Raw genomic sequence first — 24,206 nt, 5'->3', positions numbered from 1 at the left:
CTCTGGCCTACCATTAGTTTTCACTGCTTTGTATGCCTTAGTTTTCGATTGGATACTCTCCTTGGCTACCTTTGTTAACCACGGGTGGTTCATCCTTCTCATCAAATCCTTCTTTTTGACCTGGATAAATTTTTGTTGGGCATTATGAAATATCTGCTTAAATATCTGCCACTGTTCACCCACTGACCTTCCCCTTAGTCTATTTTCCCAGCCCACTTTAGACAACTCTTTTCTTTGCAATTGACCTGATTTAAGTTGAGGACACTGGTTTGAGACCCGAGTTGCTCGCCCTCAAACTGAATTTGAAATTCTACTATGTTATGATCGCTACCTCCTAGAGGATCCTTAACTACAATATCTCTTATTAATCCCACATCATTACACATTGCTAGATCTAAAACAGCCTGTTCCCAGATACTTGGGTGAGGAAACAGTAAGTAATTAGCTATTTTTAAACAACAGCTGCAAGATTTTAATTTAGGCTATATATAAACAAGTAAATAAAAAAGACTAGGGGGAAAATTTTCTCCCCATTGGGCGGGCTGGTTGGGACCGGGCATGGAGCCATGATCGGCTGCACGCCTCCATTTTACATTGGCGGTCCAATTAAGGCCTGCCCAGTGTGATACGCGCCCGGCAGCGCTCAACGCTACCTGTGCGGGGGAAGGGGAAGGGAGAGTTGGGGCCTGCGCGCATGCGCAAAAGAGTGCAGAAATCTCCCTGAGGCACGGAGCTGCCTCAGGGAGATTAAGTTCAGTTTTAAAGTTGGAAAAAATAAAAAAATAAAATTATTCAGGCATGTCCCCTCATGTGACAGTGTCACATTGAGCTGGGACATGCTTATGAATTTTCATTAAAATTTTTGTTTAATTTATAAAACCTTCATGAAATCTCGACCCACCCATGGATGAGGTTTCATGAAAATTGCGAAGGTCGCCTGGGCTCTTTGCCTGCCCGCCAACCTTAAGTTTGCACGGGCAGCTTTCTCAATTGGGTTAACTGGTTTTTTAAACAGGCCTTTGACAGTTCGGCGGGCGTGCAGCCGACGCCGACCCGCCAAACGAAAGATTGGAATGACGCGCGGTGACATCGTCCCGCACGCCCGATGTCACCGCGCATCATTTTATAGGTCACCGTGTGGAGCCCGCCCCCGCTGCCAAACAGAAAATGCTGGCCTGGGGTTGGCAAGGCTGGCCTTGTGTCAGCACTGCAGTACGGGAGAAGTTTGTTGCCAGAGGGACTGCACCAGCTTTCACATCCGCAGGAAATGTCTCAGTCTTGAGCCATTCCTGCTCAGACTCATTGAACTGGAAAGCGAGTTAGAGACAGCCTAAAACATAAGAGAGAGAGGAATTTCCAGAAAATAATATACCCCAAAATCAGAACTCAGAATTAAACACGGCAGGGTGACATATTTAGAAAATATATTTAGAAAAGACGGGGGTGGGGGGAGAGATAGAGTAGCTGTGCTTAGTAGAGATGACATAATGACAGTAGAAATAAAGTAACAGTCATCTGTACGAAGGAAATAGAATCCATGTGGATAGAGATAAAAGATAAAAAAGGATCAAGATAATCTACAGACCACCTAATAATGGAAGAGAGATAGAGGAAGAAATATGCAAACAAACTAGTGAAATAAGTAACAAACAAAGAACCATCATGGGGTATTTCAACTAACCTAAAATGAATTGAACAGAAGAGATAGATAAAGGGGATAAGGGACTGGAGTTCCTACAATGTTTTCAGGGCTATTTTCTCAGCCAGTATGAAAGAAACCCAATGAGGGAGAATTCGCTACTAGATTTGGTAATGATTCACTCCCTGTCCTATTTTTGTTCCTGGTTAAGCAACGCCTCAATTTTAAAATTCTCATCTGTATTTACAAATCTCTACATGGCTTTTCCCCTCCCTATCTTTATAATCTTATCCAGCTCCAAACTTAGAGATATTTTCGTTCATCTAATTCTAGCCTCTGAATTTAAATTACTCCACCACTGGTGGTCCAGTCTTCAGCTGCCTAGGTGCTAAACTCAGGAATTGCACCCCGAAACCCCTCTGCCTTCTTACCTCTCTTTCCTCCTTCAAGACACTCCTTAAAACCCACCTCTTTGATCACCTGCCCTAATGGCCTTAGGTGGCTCAATGTCAAATTTCATTTTGTAAAGCTCCTGTGAAGTACCTTGGAAAGTTTTATTATGTTAAAGGCATTGTATAAATAAAGTTATTACTGTTTGAGAATGAATCAGAGTAGAAAAGTTAAAGCAGGGGAACATCTAGGCAATAGTGGCCATAACATAACAGTTTAGGCTAATAAATGAGAAGAACAAAATCATGACAAAGACCAAGGTAATATATTGGGAAACATTTCAAACAGTATTCAACAGAGTCCAGGAAAAATATATTCTGCTAAAAAAAAAGCACAAAGTAAACACTAATGAGGCACAATAGATGAACAAAGGAATAAAATGAAAAACAGAGTAAGGGAGGGGGACATACACTAAATACATAGGCAGCAGAGGAAAGCAGGACAAGGGAGAATTACAAAAAGACTTGGAGGAAAGCTTAAAAAAATCCGGAATGCAAAGACGAACTATGAAATTAAACTATCAAAGAACATAAAACAAAATAGCAAAATATTCCACAGGCACATAAATGAAAAAGGAAAATCAGGACAGGGATAGGGCCATGAAGAGATGGTAAGGGCAAAATCACAGTCAATGATTGCAAAATGACAGAAATATTAAATGATTATTTTGCTTCGGTATTTACCATGATCAACTGGACATGGCATCAGAAGGTGAGATTAGAAATTATATAACTACATTTAAAAAGAGAAATATTAAATAAACTGATCAAACTAGGATAAAACCAGGCAGATTCCATTCACGCATTCTAAAAGAATCTAGGGAAGTGAGAGCAGATGCACTATTATGCCTAATGAATAATACATTAGAAAAGGGTACAGTGCCAGTGGATTACGGATAGCTAACGTTATGCCATTATTTCAGGATGGAGACAGAACATTTCCAGGGAACTAAAGACTAGTTGGCTTATCAGTTGTACAAAAACTAACGTAATTTCTACAAAAGGGGAAAACAGAAAAACACCCAGAAATCAAAAGTATAATAGTGAAAAATCAACATGGATTTCAAAAGGGAAAGTCTTTCTTGACAAACTTCATTGAATTCTTTGAAGAGGTAATAGAGAGAGGCAGACAAGGGCAATGCAGTAGATGGAATATATCTAGACTTCCAAAAGGCCTTCGATAAAGGTACTGTTTAAAAGACTAATGAATAAGGTCAGAGAATGCAGAGTCAGGTGACAAGTAGCAGAATGGATAGCTGGCTGGCTGAAAGACAGAAAGCAGAGAGTAGGGGTAAAGGGTAGCTATTCAGAGTGGCAGAAGGTAGGAAGTGGGGTCTAACAAGGATAAGTGCAGGGAGCAGGAAGTGCCTCTGCTCTCACGTCCCTAGATTCTTTTAGAATGCGTGAATGGAATCTGCCTGTTTTTATCCTGGTTTGATCAGTTTATTTAATATTTCTCTTTTTAAACTGTGAGCAGTTGTTCACAATTTAGATTAATGACTTAGACTTTGGAATAAAAAAAAACCCTAAAATTTACAAGCAACACCAAATTGGGAGGGTTGGTCAACACTGGAGAGGGCTACAACAAATTATAAGATAGCATTAATAAATTTGGAAAATTGTCATATAATTGACAAATGAGTTTCAACATAGATGGTATTACAATTTGCTAAGAAAAATAAAGTGGTCACATTTTACTTAGAAAATAAAGATCTAAATGGGATAGTGGAGCACTGGAATCTGGGCATACAATACACAAATCACTAAAAGTACTGATGCAGGTCAGTAAGGCCATAACAAAAGAAAATCAAGTGGAGTTTATTTCTAAAGGGATATAATTGAAAAATAAAGATGTGTATCAAAACCTAGTTAGACTACACTTGAAGTACTCAGTGTAATTCCGATCGTCATATTATGGCAAGGATATAGAGGTACTGGAGAGGGTGCGAAAAGATTTACAAGGATGGTACCAGAACAGCGAGGCTATATCCACCAGGAAAAGATGAACAGGCTGAATCTCTTTTCTCTAGGAAAGAGAAGGCTGAGTGGTAACCTAATAGACGCCTTCAAAATAATGAAAGGTTTTGATGGGAGAGACACAAAAAGAGTATTTCCACTTGTGAACAGCAAAAGTAGATGTCGCCAATATAAAATAGTCACTAAGAAATCCATAGGTTATTCAGAAGAAACTGCTTTACCCAAAGAGAGACAAGAATGTAAAAATTGCTACCAAAGGGAGTGGTTAATGCGAATAGTTTGGATGTATTAAAGGGGAAGCAACATAAGCCCATGAAGGAGAAGGGAATAGGTTATTGCTGATAGTTAGATGAGGAAGTATGGGAAAAGGATTAAGTGGAGAATAAATGCCAGCTTGGAGCAAATAACCTGTTTTTGTGCTGTAATCCATATAATTCCAACTTAAATTAATTCAATTGCATGTTTTCATAAATTATGTAAAATTAAAATAAATTATTATACAGTACCTGTTTAGGGTGGGGATGTTCCCTCTGAAATCAAACAATTACTGACAGGTTAGTGAAGAAGGGTAAACAGAGGATCATAATTACTGATCAGGATGGACTGTGAGTTCACATTGAAATCAGCAAACTGGGATGTAGAACTGACGATTCATAATTCTAAATGTTTTATGTCAATTACAGAGGCAAGCAATTTTACACACACATCCACACACACATATCTTTCCCCCATCCCCTGCACCTGTTTCCCCACCCCTCCCTAGCCAGTGCAAAAGCAATGCACCTTTATAATGATCAGACTTGTCCAGTAAACTCTTAATTACAAGGAACTTTCTACCATAAGGTGTTTTTTTTTTTAAATTTTGTTTAATTATTAGAGCAGGAAACTCATGTCACACAGGTCACACAAAAAATGTAAGAACAAAAATCTATTATACAGCCTTCTTTGGTGCCCTTTTTTTCCCCAAGGTACACCAACTTTGGCTGAAATGGTCAGCTGTGAATGCAGACCCAGAGATGCATGGTGCTCCTTAAGGGTCCAGTGAATTACCCTGGGGGCCATATTATGAGTAGCAATAAGTCTATATGGCACAACGGTTTTCAAAGTTAAAAAGCAGACCTTTTTGCAATGGCCTTTTATTTCAGCTGTTTTTGTAGTGGCCTCATATGCTGGTGGCCAAAGCTATAAGTCCCAGGGCTTCCTATCATTCAAATCCATCTGCCATGGTTGGGTTACGGGTGCAGCCACTACAGGCAACAGAAAAGAGCAACAGACTGATCCCTACTGCTGGAGGTAGGAACAAAATAAGCTAGGGCCCTTCAATCTGAAAAAGAGGCTTTTTAAGATGGCTTCAGAGGAAATGATGATAAAATTAATGACAGAGAAGGTAAATCCTAAATACTTTCTGATACACAGGACACAAGAGAAAACATGCTTAGACACACACACACCCACACAAACAGCTTGCATGGTAAAATATGTCTTCCTTAAATTGAGTCACAGATTTGACCATAGACTGTTGCAGTATTTTAGATTTCAACCTAATTTTTAAACCAAATCTATTTTAGATTCTATTAATACCAAATTAAATGCAGACAATTGCCTACACAATTAGAACATAATCTTTAATCATTCAGATCAAACTCTCTTGGAATAGTTGTATTATTACAATTTGGTTTAAAAGGCACCTGTAACCAACATCTCAGTCTGCTCTAGTGAATGCAAACACACAGCGGCAGCCTGCACATTCCCTCGCAGTTATGATTGATCCTCATACACATGCAATCACAATTTCTCTTGGCCTTTACCATCAGCTCAGAGAATTTCATTTCATTTTTATTTTCACAGCATTCAAGCCTCTGCATCTGAAACATTTCATCTGACAGAAGTGGCTCTCACTCCTTCAAGATTTCCATGTGGGGGAAAAAAAAAGAACACAAGCAAGGCGCATGCTAATAGTGGCATTTAAATCAAGTCATGATTTGGTGCCAGTGCAGGCCACAGTTTTATAAATGAGGAGGCAAAGCATAATAAGGTGAGAATTGATGCATTTCGCTTATGTAAACCTTATTGCCATTAACATTTAAAGTGATATTGTTGCATTGGGCATGCTCCGGCAAAACAAATTACACCACACAGCTTTCTCCAGATTTCAGCATATAATAGATTTACACAGTTAGTACTTATTGTTAAAGATATGTATTCTGCTATTTTTTTCTGCAGAATTGCTTGAAAATTGTTTTGTCACAATTATAATAATCATATTAATAGAGTCCATGCGAGTGAAATTGTGTGAAGATCAATGAATCTGATGAGCTGTAAGTCAAATCGTATTCAAAGTGGCATGCTATCTCCTTTATTAAAAGGCTAAGCTCTGTACAATTCATATTTAAGTTCCATTGGACTTTTAAATCAGGCCTGTGGGACTTAAGTGACCATTTCTCATTGGTGAAGGATGCCACTACTGAACCATTCTTAGCAGTTACTGCAACTCCTTTATAAGTTACATGAAGGATGGTACTGAACTCAGGTGGCAAATACACTATCCATTGTAAAAATGATGCACTAAAACCAGGAAGGCCCCAGAATTTGATTCCTGTTCTATATTGATGTCAACTAGGGGTGAAATCATGGGAACTCCAATTAGTGTTAGCATCCATGGATAGGGAGAGAGAAGTAAATCAGCCAAAGTTTCCAGTCGCGCTTGCTATCCTGTCATCGCACTGCTAAGTGCACATTTGAGGACATTGGGCAAAGAAAGGATTGGATGAATTGAGGATTGGGCTTGGCTATGATGCTTTACATACGCACGCATCCATCAAATATCCTGCTTACACCCATTTGAGTAAGATAACATGGAAGCATAATCCAACTTGAATCAGCGTTTTTAAGGAGAGAATGGGAGCAAACTGAGACAGGAGTCTAAAAAGGATACTAAACTGAAAATTAATTTGGACAAAAATGGGCAAAAAAGTCCCACTGAGAAAGAAAGGCAACTGGAACGAAAAAGAGGGGAGTGAGGGGGAGACATCTGGACAGACAGACAAACAGACAGACAGACAGACAGTCAGAGACATATAGATTGACTGCATTTATACAACATATTAAAAGCATTCCAGTGACAAAATCATCTTAAGTGAGGGAAAGTAATAATGAATAATTCTGCCGCAATATACCAGAGATACAGGCACGCTCCCAATTCCAGATCAAGAAGCAGTTTCTCTGCAACAGCCCCATTTGGATACCTAACTGTTGCAACTCCCAGTATCATTTAGAGAAATGGGAAAAGTGAAAAAGGCTGATAGCAAGGATAGAAAACTGAAATGCTGATAATTTCAAAGTTGCACCAGAATTGAATTGTGAAAAGGTACAGGATACGTTCTCCTTCCCATTACCAACTGGATTGCTGTCATTATGCCAGCACATAGATTTTCTACTGTGCAGTTATGATTGTTGAACAATGTTTATTACAAGAAAAATGAAAGTAAATTTAATCACCCTCAGAAACTCAACAGTTTCTATTGAAACAAGCACATTTAAATTCAGGCCTGGTCATTGCAAATATGACAAGTTCATTCTGACAGAGTAAAGCCACAATCGCATTGAACTAAAAACAAAATGTTAGATTCCATGAAACACAGTGTTCAGTGCATTCATCAGTATCCTGTTTATATAAAAAAAAGAGATAAAAGGAAAACAGTTTCTGTGCATCTAGACAAAACAGAGAGTAAGGGCAGCAAACGTTGGCTGGTCAATACCTGCAATTAATTGACTGACAAATCCTCCAACCCTGCTGAGACAAGCAACCACGAAAATCATGGTTGGTTAAGCAGAAACAAGTACTTTGTGACAATGTAAGTTACATCATTTTCCTCTGTCATGTCTGTCTTGCATTCCAACCATTTTGGAGGATGCAGATATAAATAAACAGGATATGTTTGGCAAAGTGTTGGTTGGTGCCAGCTTCTATTTTCAAAGTGCCAAAATCAGATTGGAGTCAAGTAGATAAATTAGGTGGTTTACGTAGAAGTTTAACAAGTATTTGAATTGCATTAATATCTCACCCAATTAGGTTGCTTCCTCACCATTTACCTAGCTAGATAAAAACTAGGGAAATACATTTCTCTGTCATGGAAGGCAAAGACCATAGTCATACTTGAGAGCTTTGCCCATTGGCTATGCATGTTGGGAAACTGCTTGAAATTTTCCATTCAAAGCCACGTCCACGATTCGCCAATATTCTTAAAACCCTTTGCATCTATTCTTATCCAGACTTCTCCTCCTGGGGTAGATAGAGGGGAACCTAATTACCTGTTTGGATGGGATGTTGGCAACATGAATTGAAACTCAACAATGCAGGTTCCATCCTGGAGCTGGCGATGCTGAACACTGTTCAACTCATATGCAATATAGGCTCTTCTAACGTAGACCTGCAGAAAAACAGTGGAATCACATGGTCAGTTAGACATGTCACCAAACTCCCAAACTGTCAGTCATGGTGCAGAAGGGGTAATATATTAATTTGTCTTAAAGTGAAAATGTTTTTTTTTCAACGTTTCCCATTATCTATGTCTGTTCATTTACATGCGAACATCAGGTGACCGAAATGCATCCTAATTATAGTCATGTTTTTCCCTAAGACAGTCTGCTTGACTGGATGAGTGCTGCAATCATGACATCATGGCTTGCATTCAAAGGTCCTGCACGTGACATGGTATTAAGACAACATAAATTTCCTCTACAAAAACAGAATTACCTGGAAAAACTCAGCAAGTCTGGCAGCATCGGCGGAGAAGAAGAGTTGACGTTTCGAGTCCTCATGACCCTTCAGCAGAACTGGTTCAGCAATTCTGCTGAAGGTCATGAGGACTCGAAACGTCAACTCTTTTCTTCTCCGCCAATGCTGCCAGACCTGCTGAGTTTTTCCAGGTAATTCTGTTTTTGTTTTGGATTTCCAGCATCCACAGTTTTCTGTTTTTATAAATTTCCTCTAGTTCTCTTTCTCTCTCTGCAGGGAGCATCTCCTGTCCAGGCATCTCTGGCACAGATGTAAAAAGTTAGAAATCATCTACAGACCAACTTTAGGGGCAAGTTAGAGATCAGAGAAAACAAGTATCACCATCGATTTGCAACATCCATTTGGTTTTTCTTGGAAGGTCTTCTGCTTTACCTTAATGATACTCATGACTGGAATACCAACATGGTGCACAGCACAGGAACATGTAACAGAATCACGGTGTTTACTCTGTCACTTGGGAAAGCAGAGAGTGGAGGGAGAGGAGGGGAGGGAAGGGAAATAAGCAGAAGTCAAAACAGGAGAATCAGAAGGTGAATCATTCCAGCCTGCTTTGGGACATTTGATGCATGACAATTGGCCTCAGTGCTTCGGTGCTAAGGAAGAGAAAACCTGGCAGTGTTCTCATCCCGGTTTGATTCTGAAGATACGCAGATACAGATATCAGCTGAGAATAGCATCAGGGGCACCAGTGATGTCCCTGCCACCCACCCAAACTAAATTACCTGTCCACACTTCTAAACTCTCAGATGAAGAACGGCCATTCAGAGTGCTGCTGGCACCCTTGAAACATTATCCCAGCATGGGTCAAGGCCTTCATGAAGTAGGGCAGAAAATTGCAAGGAAAACGTTACACACAGCTTTGGATACTTTTCTTTTGGTGCAGCCTGTCGTGCAAAGGCGACCCAACAAAGGCAGACAGACCTTCCTCAACAACATTTTCGAATATCCAGCTATATATGAAGCAGCAGACACTAGAAGGAAACAGAAGCACATCATCTGCTGTTGAACTGTGTAAAACTAACCTCCAATGCTGCCATTCTCACCACTTGGTTACTATGATAGAAGAAATTGGGCAGGACATCAAAGATGGAGGTCTCTGATAGGATGAGCTTCTGTGAACACGAAAGCACACAAAAAAATTTCAATACGTCTTATTTCTGGTGCTATGTTACTCACTGTTTACATGGTTTTAAAATATCTGTGCAATAACGTTAACGTTAGGCAAGGGGTCGGATCAGTCAACATCTTTTTAAAATAATGTTAATATACAATATTAATAGAAGTATCTGGTAAAGCTGACAAGATGGGACATTATGTTGATGCTGTCCTACATCATGGAATGGTAGAATTGTTCCTGGGATTTTTCATTCTCTAAATACTAAGCAGAAGTCGGCAAAATCTCCAGCCGAACAAAATAATCAGATGGTGTTTGATAGAGTGGCCTGAGACCAGGTTGCAAGGGTGTCTTTTTGGCTAGCAATAGCACATGGATTTATCTACTCCTTGGTAATGTTCCTGAATTAGCCACTGAAAGATGTGCAATGACATTCTAATAATAATTTCCCCTTCAATCCACTGTCCCTTGCTGCTTTTCTCTCCCTTTTCTGAAAGTTTCTGACTAACACTACCACATATTTCAACCAGTGCCAGCAACCCCACAATACTTCATTCACTGGCCAACCTTCAGAAAACAGCCTAGCGAGAGGGTTCACATCAATTTTAGCATGTGAAGGAGAAATCATCACAACTTTTCCTCATCCTATGCTGAACTAACTTTCATTTATGCCAACTTTTCTCCAAAAGCAGGAGTGGAAGCCTTAGCCCAGGCTTGCCCTCAATAGCCAAGGGAAAAGTGAAGGTAATTGTAGCATCCCTGCACCATTCTTGCTGACAATAGAAGCCAGGTGTCAACCCCAGCTCGCCGTAGTACTCTCGCCTTGGAGTCAAATGGTTGTGGGTTCAAGTTCCACTCGAGACTGCAACCCATAATCCAGGCATTGCTGAGGGAGTGCTGCACTGTTGGAGGCGTCATCTTTTGGGATGAGATATTAAACTGAGGCCCCATTCATCCTCTCGGGTGAACGTAAGAGATCCCAGTGCACTTATCAAAAAACAGCATGGGACTTCTCCCAGTATTTATCCCTCAAACAACATTATTAGAACAAATTATCTGATCATTTATTTTACTGCTGTTTATGGCATCTTACTGAACACAAACTGTCTGCTGCATTTCTCAGTGACTATATTCTAAAAGAGAACTTTTATATATAGGGTGTGAAGCTGGTCTTGTGCACGCTGGGTGGTGTGTTTTACATTCTACCACATGGGAAAATGCTATTTGTAATTTAATATGTAGGGAGTGAATTTTTGAAATAAAAAGGGAGAATAACTTTTTTTTCATAATTAACAACCTAACAAAAAATTGTACTCCCCGCTTTCAAAGCAATACAATCCCACTCCCAATAATACACAACTACATTATTATTAATTCTGAAGAAAATCTGGTATTCTGTCATATTATGTTCAAAAAGGAATTTAATTAGATTATTTTGCTCAAAAGAAAAACCTGAATTATCTCGTTCAATTAAGCAATTTAAACAACATAGCTTAGAAGGCGTTTCCACTCGAACTCAATTCAAACGAGCAAATAAATTGAATTTTAAAACTTCAAATTAAGGAGTAGACTGGATGTACAAGGGGTATGATCCCAAACGGCCGTGCATCCCTTAAAAAAAATTCCCACAAAACTATCTGAACATTTTAACCTGACAGCCACATTTCATTGAAACGCTCACTGTGCACGCAGCAAATAAACTAGTCAATCTGCCATGGCATTGAATGTAGGGAATGACCAAGTGAGGAAGAGCTGGAGGGTAATTAGACCAAGGAGCATAGACATAATTCATACTTTATTTTAAAGTTACAGGTCTTGTCTTTTTTTTTCCCCATGTACCCATTATAAATCCCTTTGTCTACATCTATAAGTGAAGCAGCTTGTCACTCTGTGGGCAGGATTTTACAGCCCCATCAGGGCAGGGCAGGCGTGCCATTCAAAACTCCACTGACTTCCACGGGGCCGTAAAATCCCACCCTGTAATTACATATTGTACTCCTGATAACCCGCAGCACTGCCACTGGCCAGGAATATAACCACGGAATAAGGTTATGCAGCTCTATTACAAAGACAGACCTAGGAAGTTCCGATAAAACTTTGACAGGAATTGCATGCACGTGTACGTTCTTTTTAACTTATGATAAATATCACTGGGTGGTACAATCACCTGAAGATTTTCAATGCAGAACTGATGCCCATACATATCGATGGCTGAGAGGAAAATGGATTCCACCTGGTTGTGACGGAGCTCATAAGAGGGCAAGTGTGATGCAATCAGAACCTGTAGAGCGGACCACAGGAACAGAGCAATTTGACTACGACCGTACATTTGACAGATAAAACTGACAGAACATTCAATCAGAATTAGTTACACAGTTTCTAAAGAACTGAAGTGATTTACTGATCCCCAACAATAACTCTACATTAAGCATTAAAGGGGTGAAAATAGGCCCATTGAGTTTCAGAAAAACGATACTTTACACTAGCTATACAAGATCTACTTAAATGATAGTTGTGACTACTAGATTTCCATATTATGACAAACAGTTTTTAAGAGCATCAAAAAAATGAGAAACAGAGTTAACAACGGGTCCGTATGACACCTCTTTACAGACTTGAAACATTAACTCTGTTTCTCTCTCCACAGATGCTGTTAGACCTGTTGAGTTTTTCCAGCATTTGCTGTTTTTGTTTCAGATTATCAGCATCTGCAGTATTTTGCTTTTATTAAAAAAAAACGAGTCCATGATGAAGCAAATGCTGCCTTTGCTGAACAGTCCCAAAGACATTTAATCAAAGTCAACCAAAGTGCCCATCTCTTTCACTGTCCAACACCAGGACTGTACAATTCCAGGAGTCTCTTCACACGAGTCTCCTAGTGACTTCTCATTCCGTAACTGAGTAGCTTGGAGCTCACTTACGTTGATCTCCATCTCAAGGTGCTGATACAGATATGAATTTTTTTTGGAGAAGGCATTTGAACCTGTCTTAGCCTGAAGCTCAAGGAATTCTATCCTGAAGACCCTGTCGGCTTCTCCTTTCTCACCTTCTTTAAGAGGCTCCTTGAAACTCAGCTCTTCGAACAAGCTTTGTTTCATCCTTTCTAATATCTTATTCTTTATCTCAGCTTTCACTTATGTCTGAATACGTCTCGATGAAGTGCTTTGTGATATTTTTCTACTTTAAAGACACAATATAATGCAAGTTGTGGCAATCTAAAGGTCATGAGTTCAAATCCCAAGTTGTGAAACTGAACTCAATAAACCTGGTGATCAGCAGACTAAAACCAGAAAGGAAAAAAAGGCCATAAAAACTGCTGGATTGTTATTAAAAAAACTTAACTGGTTCACAAATGTTCATTAGGACGAGGAACCTATTACCTTTACCCAATCTGACCTAAATATAATTCTGATCCACGTTATATAGTTGACTCAATGCCGGTCACTCAGTCCTACAAATAAATGCTATTCACTCACCAACTTTTTAGAGCAACTAGAAATGGGTAACAAATACAAACTTGTCTACATCATCTGAGAATAAATAAAACATCAGTATCCCAATGTTAAGGCATTCCATGAAATGGTGTACATCCGTAATTGAAAAAGGAAGCTTTTCAGAATGACTGGTACATTTACAAAAATGGTCCAGCTGCCAATGATATTGAGGAAGTGATGAGTTCAAAGATTTGTTTCTACATACTGAAGATGTCGATGAAAAACTCCATTAGAAGGAACTGTCTACATCACAGCAAAATCATAATCAAAATTGGACTGTTATTGGGATTGCAAGGAAGGCTACGCTCAAATTTAATTACCAAATCCAAGGTGAATCCCAGTCTGTGTAGCCCTTAACTCCAAGTTTCACTGAAAAATGTTAACATTGACTTTACAGGCTTGTACCACATGATTCCAATGCTGGGTGTTATTCACAGAATTCACAGTAAATGTGAAATACCACGGGTGACAAAATGGCTCAGATGACCATCCTACTTACTGTAAGATTGCTAGGCCATGCAACTCTGTTCATGTTTTGTCATGTGCAGTTCCAACTCAGCCAAGCCATTGAGGACATGCTGCTCAAGGTTTCATTGGATCACTGTTGGTGAGTGGGTGGAAAATCTAGCCCACTGATCAAACTGCAAACATTGCAATCAGAGGAACAATGGCACTTGGGTTGCTACTATATATCCTCTCGAGGCTGGTTTCAAAATGGTAAAGAGGCATGGAAGGAGGGCACCATTTTCCCTCTCAAAATACTTCCTCAGGTAGGGAAATCAAAGCAAGCAGAACAAAGAAAAATACCATCTTAAATAACGTGTTAGTTATGTGTTCAGTTGTTGAATACGAGTGGTTTCTTTCTCCAGCAGCTCTCAATCAATGTGGTTAAAAGCTTTGAGCCTACGCATGCTTCTGCTGAATCTTAACCATACTCAGCCAATAAAAACCTAACTTAAATTGCTTTAGAGATAAAAAAAAATGAATCTTCCTCCCAATTGCCCAGCAAGGTTAACTACTGAATATTTGAGTCACAGACCAGAAAGGCTCCAGGTTTGATCCTGATTATGTTAAGTTAGCGAATCTCAGTTGAAATAGCAATATAGACAAGACTATTAAGTCCCATTGCATCCGGGTTGGGGAAAGGAAAGTCAGCCAGGGCTCCTGATCTGCAACAGTACACCTTTTTAAACACACATTGCGGTATTCCTGTCAGGATGATTTGTGAGCACAACATGGGTTACTCCTTCCCAGAGCTTGATTTTTTTTTAAATTAGAAAGTCAAAAAAAAAAGCTGTTTATAATTGAGCTTCTATTTTCATTGTAAAACCAAGCAATACCAGCACACATTAAAAACAACATAAACTTATTTTGACAACATCTGCCAGTATCATCATAAGAATATGCATTTCTGTTTTTTTCATCATCACTGGGTCAAAATCTTAGAGTGCCCGACCCAACACCACTGTGAGTACTACCTTCACAAGGACTGCAGTAATTCAAGAAGGCCCAACATTGTTTGTTCCCGGGTAGTGGCCAATATATAAATCCTCAAGCAACAGATTATCTGATACTGTTGTGTGCAAGTTAGCAGCCACATTTCCTTACACTGCAACAGTGGTAATATTGCAAAAATACTGAATTAGCTGGAAAACGCCTCGAGATATCATGTGATCATGAAAGGCATTTATGTGACTGCAGTAGTATAACACCTTTCTCACTAGGCATGAACTACAAAATGCAGCTTTGCCTGAATCACCCAGAAGGAACTCTGCGTTGTTACATTGAATACAAGTCATAATATTGTGTCAACTGGCACAGTCATGCTGTAATGGTTAAAGAAAAAACACATTAAAATAACATAACTTACAATTATCTAACACATTTTACATAGCAAAACATTCCAAGGTACTTAGTAAGAGAGGTATCAATAAAAACATTTATGACATTTTTGACATGAGCCACAGGAGACTTCAGGGCAGATAACCAAAAACTCGATCAAAGAGAGAGGTTTTGAAGAGCATCTTAAAAGATATGAGAGAGAGAGAGATGATGGGGAAAGTTGGTGGGTGACACGGGGAGGGAAGGTGGTAGTGGAGCAAGTTTGAAAGATGACACGCACCATTTTTCCAAACTGACCTTGACCACGCAGTAAGTTGGTCATTAAGATCCCTCGAGGTGAGTCTTTTCAGATGGGTGGAGTTAAAGGTCAACTCAAGTGGCTGACTACGGGGTACCCTAATAACTATGAGGCGATTGGCTGTCAAAGATGCTCACTTGTGTTCTCCTCTCCATGGTGAAACCCGCATTGAAGCAGGTTTGTTTCTAACTCACAGGTCTCATAACATCGAGATTCCAGCAAGGTGTGCAGCTGCCGTCCTTTCTACACCATTTGTCATTGGCTGCAGTCAGAGGCAGGGATGAAGGAAAGGAGGGAGGTGGAAGTCTCCAAGTGGCACAGCTGGTGGAGGGCAGCCAACTCATAACACCAAGCCTCTATCCTCCCAGGTGAATGGTCATGGCTGACAAGGGATCACGTGGTTAGTTTTTCTATGCTGCCAAGGCATTGGTCTCAATATAGAGTTTCCAGGGTAGTGGAGGCAACCGGAAAAGTGTCCACATGAGGCTTCTTGTACATGGCTCTCATCATCCTGGTCAAAGAGCAATGTCTCCATATGCATTCATGTATGTTTGGGAGGAACACCCATTTTTGGTCTTCCAGGATGTCCTTCACCTCGGAGGGTTGGGGTGGGGACACCATATTTAGATAGTGGCCAGGTGAAAGGCTTAACATTCGCCTGTTGACTTTGAGATGGAGGGAAACCTGTAAAGGGCATGCTCACTTAATATGTCACTTCAATTCTATTACCGATCCACTGAGGCATCGACGGTGCAAGCTGTAAGCAACCCTGCCTTGGTAATGTCACTCATCCAAATGAGGAGAATGAGGGCCCACTGCAGGTTGGCACAGGGCCAGGATGAGCAAGGGCCTGAGCAGTAAGAGACAGCAGGGCCTCAAGGAGGTCACGATGCTGGTGAATAGGAAACACTGCAACAGCAAGCACTGGCCTGACCACAGGTGTATCACATGCATGTTCTTATCTAGAGATGAGCAAAAAGCAATGTCGAAGGCGCCTTTGCACGTCCCAGGATGTGGTTGATCATATCTGCCAGCTTCTCCAGTGTGAGCTGCAGCTGCAAGGACTTTGGAGGAGTAATGCAGAGCTCCTGATTTGCACTGACTGACTGGCTATCCAGACACAGTTTAAACATAGCACCAGGATCTTCGCCCAGTGTGGTAACCATGAAGTGCACGACTTCCTGCCCACCTCAAGATTCGCCGAGCTCCTCTCTGATGCATAATTAATAAGCTAAACAGTGAAAAATTGCGGGTGTTCATCCGGCCCACTGCCCAGTGGGAATCACACCGACTTTCCTGCCCACCATCGGGCTTAGACTCCAGAACAGAAGATTTCGCCCAAAGTTTGTAGTGGAGGACCAAATACAATGGCTTCAGACTTCCCAGTACTTAGTTACAGGAGATTTCTGTTCATCCAAAATTAAATTTGGATAAACAATGCATGTCATGTTAGAGACAACTGAGCGGGTCCAAGAAGATAGTGGGCGAGATAGAGCTGCGTTAGTGCCATACATGTGGAACCTGTATTTACAGATGATACTGCTAATGAGTAGCAAATAGATGAGAAATACAAGGGTGCCAAAGATAGAGCCATGGGGAACAGCAGAGGAAACACCAGCAAGAGTAGGAAAAAAAACTATTGTATGAGATTCTCTGGCTATGGTTAGATAAATGAGAACAAAACCAAGATAGGGCATTCCACCCAGCTGGACCACGGAGCAGAAGCTTTGGAGAAGGATGGGGAGACACGTGCATAAAGATGGGCAGCCTGAATTTCAAGTTAATTGTAAGACCTTGATCCTTACCTGCCGAGCTCGGAGAGCCACTTTAGCATTGGTGGTTTTACTGAGCTGCGTCAACTCCGTTAGAATGGCAATCAGCTCATCAGTCAGGGTTGGATCCCGTCCACACAATTGGTCCTGAAGAAAGACAGACAAAAATCACGCTGGATACTCCTTTTACAAAAAAAATCTAACCTGTCTTTTATTTTTTAAGAATTGAAAGTAGGAGAGAACTAGATGCAATAGTGGAATACTTTGCAGAGAAGTAACACATTAACATCGTGACAGTATTTTATCATCGCTTGCTCCATATTTGCCATATTTTAACTCTTTCTGCACTGCCACAGTAATTCTGCACTGAAATCATGAAACCACCTTTTAAAAAAACTCTATAGAATATTGTATATTAAGTAACATTATGCACATCCTTACATTTATTGAATTAATTCTACTTCTTACTGAATCCCTGTTCCTTTCAAAACTTGCTTTATCTGCTTTTTAAAGTTAATCTGCAATTCAGCTGTGTCAATCATTGCCTTGTGCAAGGTTTCACCCTCTGCCCTTAAAATAAAAGCTCCCATTCAGAAATCAAAAACCATACAAGAGTCATTGAGTTGCACCATATCATAATCACAATTTTCTTTCAGTATGGCTGCAGAAGCATATAGCCCGCTGTTACTCTTTTATTTAGGTCATTTTATTATTCTGCATTCTCAGCAGGGACAGTAAAGGACAGGGTGATGGGCAGGAGGGCAAATGCATGGCTGGATGCCCTACAGTGTGCCACCCCCACTGAAGCAATTACTTTGAACGGTCTGAAAAATTAGCACTCAACACAACAGAATAGAATACTTTGCAGAGGGGCAACATCAGTGCTATATTTTATCATTTCTGGTCCCATGGGCTGAATTCTTCCCCCCCCGTCGGAGGGTAGGGGGTTTTTGCGGGGGCAGGCGTGAACCTGATCGGCTCCCCCGATCGGCTCCGCGCCGCCATTTTACGTGGGTGGGGCAATTAAGGCCCGCCCAGTGTGATGCTCGCCCGGAAGCGCTAAGCGTTCCCTGTGCGGGCTGGGTGGGGGGGGGGATTCCCAGAGTGGGGGCCTCTGCTCTTTCACATATGCGCGCGGAAGAGCACAGAGATCTCCCTAAGGCACTAGGGAGATCGGTTTGACAAGTGTAAATTTAAATAAAGGGAAATAAAAACTTTTAAAACATGCCCCCTCACGTGACACTGTCACACGAGCTAGGAAGTGTGAAGGAATTATTTTTAAAATTTTTATTGACTTTTAAAACACATCATGAAACCTCATCCCGCTTTTCACCTGCCCACCAACCTTAAGGTTGGATGGGCAGCCCAGCTAATGGAATTAATTACTATTCAAATGGCCTTAATAGGCCTTTGATAGTTCGGTGGGCATACAGCCGACTTGGCTGCGCGCGGGCTGAACTGAAAATCTAAATGACACACACCCAACTTCACCATGTGTCATTTTATACATTGGCGAGCTGGCCCCACCCCCACTCGCCAACAGAATTCCACCCCATATTTCCTCAAAGTATTCCTCCATATTAAAACCAAGTATTGCAACAGCAATTCTGCACTGAAATCGTGAAATCTTTTTTTAAAAAGCTCTAAATAGAATATTCAAGTTAAATAAGATGCTGCATTTCTATACCTTTAACAAACTAATTCTACTTCTTATCGAATCCCTGTTCCCTCCAAAACTTGCTTTCTTTGCCTTTTTAAGTTGATGCTGGCCCCTCACCCCAGTTCCAATTCTAGAGGACCAGCAAATGGTCTGTCACCAGGCTTCCAAGAATGTCATTCTGCAACCAACGGCATAAGACTGGTGTGGAATAACTCACCTTTAGACTAGTAATTCACTGTGTAAAAAGTACAGATTAACGATCCTAGCCAAGTGTCAACCTCCTCAACCACTGCACCACCCTTTAATATTGGGAACATTAACCTAAGATCCCTCCAATGATTCAGCTGACTAACACAGGGAGTAGCTGATTAAGGCAAGCAGACCGTAAAGGCCCCAGTCCTATGTCCAGGCTGTATAGAGTTAGCAGATGTCAGCCGTAAGGGCAAAACAATTTTGTAGCGATTATTTTGCCAAAATGAGATACATTTTAATAGCTATCAGCAGTCAGAGGTTTGGTGAAAATAAGAACCTTGTCAAAACAAATGGTTAAACAACCATATAAGAATTTAATCGTAATATAAAAGAATAGTGGAAGTCATTTAACTAGCCTTAAAATGTCATGCAAATAATTAGACATGATCTATTAAATGAATGAGGTGATGGATTTAGTCCATCTTGGCACATTTTAACAGCCCAAGCACCAATTAGTTTACCACTTCACCTTGCCTGGTATTTTTTTTCAACTTCCTGATCGCACGGTGACATAACTGGATTCGAAAACATGCCGATATGTAAATTAGACTGGCTCTGATGGGAAATAATAGTTGCATTTGTATAGCACCTTTCAACTAAATGATGGTCTTGTCAAAATTTGAGACTGAGGTGGAATGGAGATTGGAATAATGCGATTGCGTCCCAACACTCAACAAGGAGTCAATGTTTGAATTCAAAGGTCCGTAGTATACAATTGTATCATGGCTAAAGCGGGCACACTTTTGTGATAGAGGGTCTAAGGCTCATTAAGAGAACGTCTGAAAATGTTGAGGAACCATTTTCTTTTGATAGCCGTTATATAATCACACACAACATTATTCTTGATTCAAAGAGATAATGTTATAACTGAGAACAGATAGCATTTAGGGAAAAAAAAAACAATCCTGTATATAAAAACCTGGGTAAATAGGCTGATTCTGGGCTCCTATCAGGAAACCTCACTCAAAGGCATTGAAAGGCAGAGAGGGGGCTACAACAACGTTGCAGCCATTCCTCTATCCCTCCTCTCTGCGAGTGTAGTGATCCAATGGGAGCCCAGGATTCGTGCATTTACCAATGAATGCTTCCCTGACATATATATTTTATAATATAATATTTATTGGGTAAATAATAGAGTTGATAGGGCCTTAATAAAATTGGAAGACTTGGTGGCCAAAATCATCTCACTTCTTATAACTTTTAACAAAGAAAACATTTTTTTTTATAAATCAAACTTTAATTATTTTTCTGGAGCTCAGCAAAGTGAGCTTTCATTATCTGTGTGCAAGTTTCCTTTCTCTGTCCTCTTAAAATGCCAGCAGTGGTGTCGGGTGCAGTCTGCCCTCGCACAATGTCAGTGAACAAAGCCGTCTCCCACTCTTTGAAAAGGACTAGCACCTCCATGACACCCCCATGTAATTACACACTTCAATGACTGGACTCTGAAGAAAATTGAAGGCCTGCAAAGAGAACAGCTGCCGTTTCGCTCTCCATCACCACAGCGTGATTACATGAGAAATGAACAGCTCGGCTCAAAGCTACTTCAGAAATCTCAAAGGAAATACTGCTTTGTGTTAGAATAATGAGATTCTTATGGCCAAGCATTACTTAAAATCACATGAAATACTATATAGACCTATCGCTCGAGATTAGCACATTGGAAGCTGGAATTTGTGGGCATAACAGAGCTTAACTTACAATAAGCATTGTAACTAGAAGGTTCTTCTTGGTGACTTGGGCGTGGGAGAAGATGTAGTTCAGGACTGTAGTCATGTCTCCTTTATGGTCCTCTCGAAGGGTAAAGACACATTTCTCATAATGGCCTGCAGTTTGAAAAAGATATTAAAGATAAATATCACTCTACTAGAGCTGGCATGAAGGCTATCTTTTCAGCCTCTAAACCTTTTGTGAGAAAAACCTTTTGAACTTTCTTCCTGCTCTTATTTCACTTACAGTCAAACCTCTTAAGAAGAATTCTGATACCATGAATACTTTGGTAATATGAACTCAATTCATCAGGCCCAAAAAGAAGTCCTAATATATTTAGAAGCACTGCTGTATAACTTCAGATTAAAACATATATTTCAGTTTGCTCCATGCAGGCTATTTTCCTCTGTCAAAATATGGTTTTGATGTATAATTTGCAAATTTCATTCAGAGTATTCAAATGAAAGCCCAGAATTTCCAATCAACTTCTGCAAAACAAAAATTCAAACATTCAATATATGGTTAAAAATCCAATTTAAATGCATGCCCTTAGATATAAATGCATATAGCGAAAGCAGATTTTGGGTCAATGAGGATGAAGTGGACTTGCATTTATATGATGTCTTATCATGTCTCGAACTACTTCACATACAAATAATTACTTTTTGAAGTGCAGCAACTGTTGCTACGTAGGCCAAAACATGACAGCCATTTTGCACTAAGCAAAAGCTTATCGGCATCAATGATGAATGGCAAGATAATCTGTTTCTTGGTTGCAATGGTTGGCAGAGAAATATCAGCCAACACACCGATCTTCACACAGCACCATGAGTTGTTAATTGCCCATTGGAACACACATATTTCACCATCTCTAATAATGGAGCACCCCTTCAGTGCTGCACCAGAATGACAATACAGATTACGTCCCCAAACTTGGAGCTTAAACAAGCACTACCAGCTGAGCCTGACACAATTACAGGTGACAGGTTTAAGTTTCTGCATGATTTTAGCTTTCATTACTGTCTGGATATTCTCTCCAAGATGGTCCAATTTGGCACGGAAAACTAGAACAACGAAGAAAGTCAATTTATTTAATATAAGATATATTGATAGATCGATGATGCAGACTTCCTTAATGTTCCATAAAATTATATCACGTTATATTTAATCATATTACTTACGTTGTATTATTATTCTGGCAATACCTGGGGAGAGTTGCAATGGCAAGTCACTTTCCTGAAAGCATATTAATTAAAATTGCAAATTATGTGCAATTTGGAATTTTCAAAACTCTGCAAGCCCATCGGGATCAGAATAAATATCACACTCCAGCCAAATGATTTTTTTAAAAAATCAGTAGCTTTGTCCACAATAATTAAGTGCAGAGTAAAACAATGGCATTTTAAAGAATGGGATAAGATTCCAAGAGCAGTATGTGTGTGTGCACAACAGTTATAACCGAAAAGATTATAAAGTGAAACTTGTTGAGCTGTGACAAGACAGAGAACATGTTAGATACTCAGGCTATTATACTGTTTCACTCTAGCCTGCAAACTCTTCTTTGTTATGTTCCAATCCATCTTCTTTCTCTATTTTATCATTACTACCATGGTGAAGTGTTATTAGGAACTAGTCTTCTTGTTCCTACTCAAATCAAAATATGGTGCCTGTACTGGTCTCTCCTGTGGTGTTGAAGTCATGGCTCACTGGAGTCTCCAATCCAACTGCTTGATTTACTTGACTCCATTCAACCCAAGTGGTGGACTGTACTATAGAATTTTGGAGCTGCTAGCCTCAATTATCTATCCATTTTATTCAAGCCTTCCCACCATCAGAATCCAGCTTCACCACTGGACGTCCCCATTCTCTCAGGCTTAATACCCATGCTCCATGCTGCAGATGCATGCTCTCCTTCTAATGGTCTCCTCTAATCTTTAAAATCACTTAAAATAAAATGATGACACCTCTTATCTGTTACATTAAACCAGTCTACAGCAAGTTTTTGTTTAACATTTGCATATTGCAGTAGTTCCTGCTGGGTCAAAAAAGTCAGATGATAAGACTATTCATGGTGACAGGAAAATGATCAAGTAACAAACCACACATTATTCTGCTACTAATGTGGGCTTGAGTTTAAGTGGCATGTTCTTTTAAGGCCACATAGTTTAAGTCACTGGGATCAAGAGTTTATTTTGCTATTTTGTGAGGGATGTTCTCAAACTGGTTGGTACTTTTAAACTTCACGCTCCCAAATTCAAAGAAAAGACCAGCAGAGAACGATCATCTTTTGCTTTCTTTTAAAATACTTCCACTATTTTAAAATGCGACAGGAAATTGTTGAGGTGGATACTGTAGATAGATTAGACAGACAGAAAAGAGTCGACGAATCTGTTAGTATAGGAAGTGCTTGCCACTGTCCTGTTTATTGTGTCTACAGCTAAGAAGCAGATCTATACATTTCACTGATGACATGATTTAGATTTTTTGCCAAGGTGACTGCCATGCTTTGTTCTCCAACTAAAGAGGAAATTCAAGGGAGACAGGGATTGCTGTAAAGAAATACTTCGCAAAACCATTCACTGACAGTTCACCAAAGCTTTCTACTCCTCCATCGCTACTACCTTAATCAATGGTGAACATTTGGACGATCATTAAACCAACTGTGTAACCCATAAGAACCTAATGAAAGATGGCTCAACTGAGCATCCAAAACTGAAAATATGACAACCACCATCAACTGATGGCCCCCGCAACTGTTTAGATTCCAAAGTTTATGGAAGTAATGGGGATACTCCTCAATGACAGAACAAAAATGGCCATTCAGTCCATCATGCCTGCCGGTCTTTCCTCCATGCAGGTACCTAGTGTAATCCCATACTCTGCCTGTTAGCATTCTTATTATTCAACAAACTCTCTTATCTACAAGAGAATCAGATAACAAACTCTCTGGGGCCTAGAGATTTTCTCTGGAATGCATTAGTGCTTTTTAAAATTTCTACATTTTTAATTATACTTGCACTTAAAGTGAGAGATGTTAGCTTTGGGGAATAGAATAGTTTTAACGTCCATTAGCATCCCCAAGTAAAGTTCCTGGTATTGTGCATGTCCTAATTCCAGATTCAGATGCCTTCCCCACCTCTCCAGTGTAAATATTTTCATTTACCTCATCAGCAATCGTTGTCATTGTTTAGTCAGATTGCCAAT

At 40.0% G+C, this 24,206-nt stretch overlaps 1 protein-coding gene across 2 annotated transcripts in view; it reads right to left on the bottom strand.

Moving 5' to 3' along the window:
* The window catches only part of acaca (acetyl-CoA carboxylase alpha), a 303,263-nt gene that overhangs the window by 194,352 nt on the left and 84,705 nt on the right, over positions 1-24,206 (bottom strand). For both annotated transcript variants that reach the window (XM_041197029.1, XM_041197030.1), the window contains exons 24-29: positions 20,994-21,118; positions 17,417-17,530; positions 12,145-12,258; positions 9,886-9,975; positions 8,377-8,495; positions 4,572-4,595 (exon numbers count right to left, since the gene is read on the bottom strand). In XM_041197029.1, the coding sequence (XP_041052963.1) occupies positions 4,572-4,595; positions 8,377-8,495; positions 9,886-9,975; positions 12,145-12,258; positions 17,417-17,530; positions 20,994-21,118 (586 nt within the window). The remainder of the gene's footprint in view (positions 1-4,571; positions 4,596-8,376; positions 8,496-9,885; positions 9,976-12,144; positions 12,259-17,416; positions 17,531-20,993; positions 21,119-24,206) is intronic.

Source organism: Carcharodon carcharias, chromosome 10, assembly GCF_017639515.1.
Source record: "Carcharodon carcharias isolate sCarCar2 chromosome 10, sCarCar2.pri, whole genome shotgun sequence".
NCBI classification, from domain to species: Eukaryota; Metazoa; Chordata; class Chondrichthyes; order Lamniformes; family Lamnidae; genus Carcharodon; species Carcharodon carcharias.
This window is presented reverse-complemented; position numbering and strand designations above follow the sequence as displayed.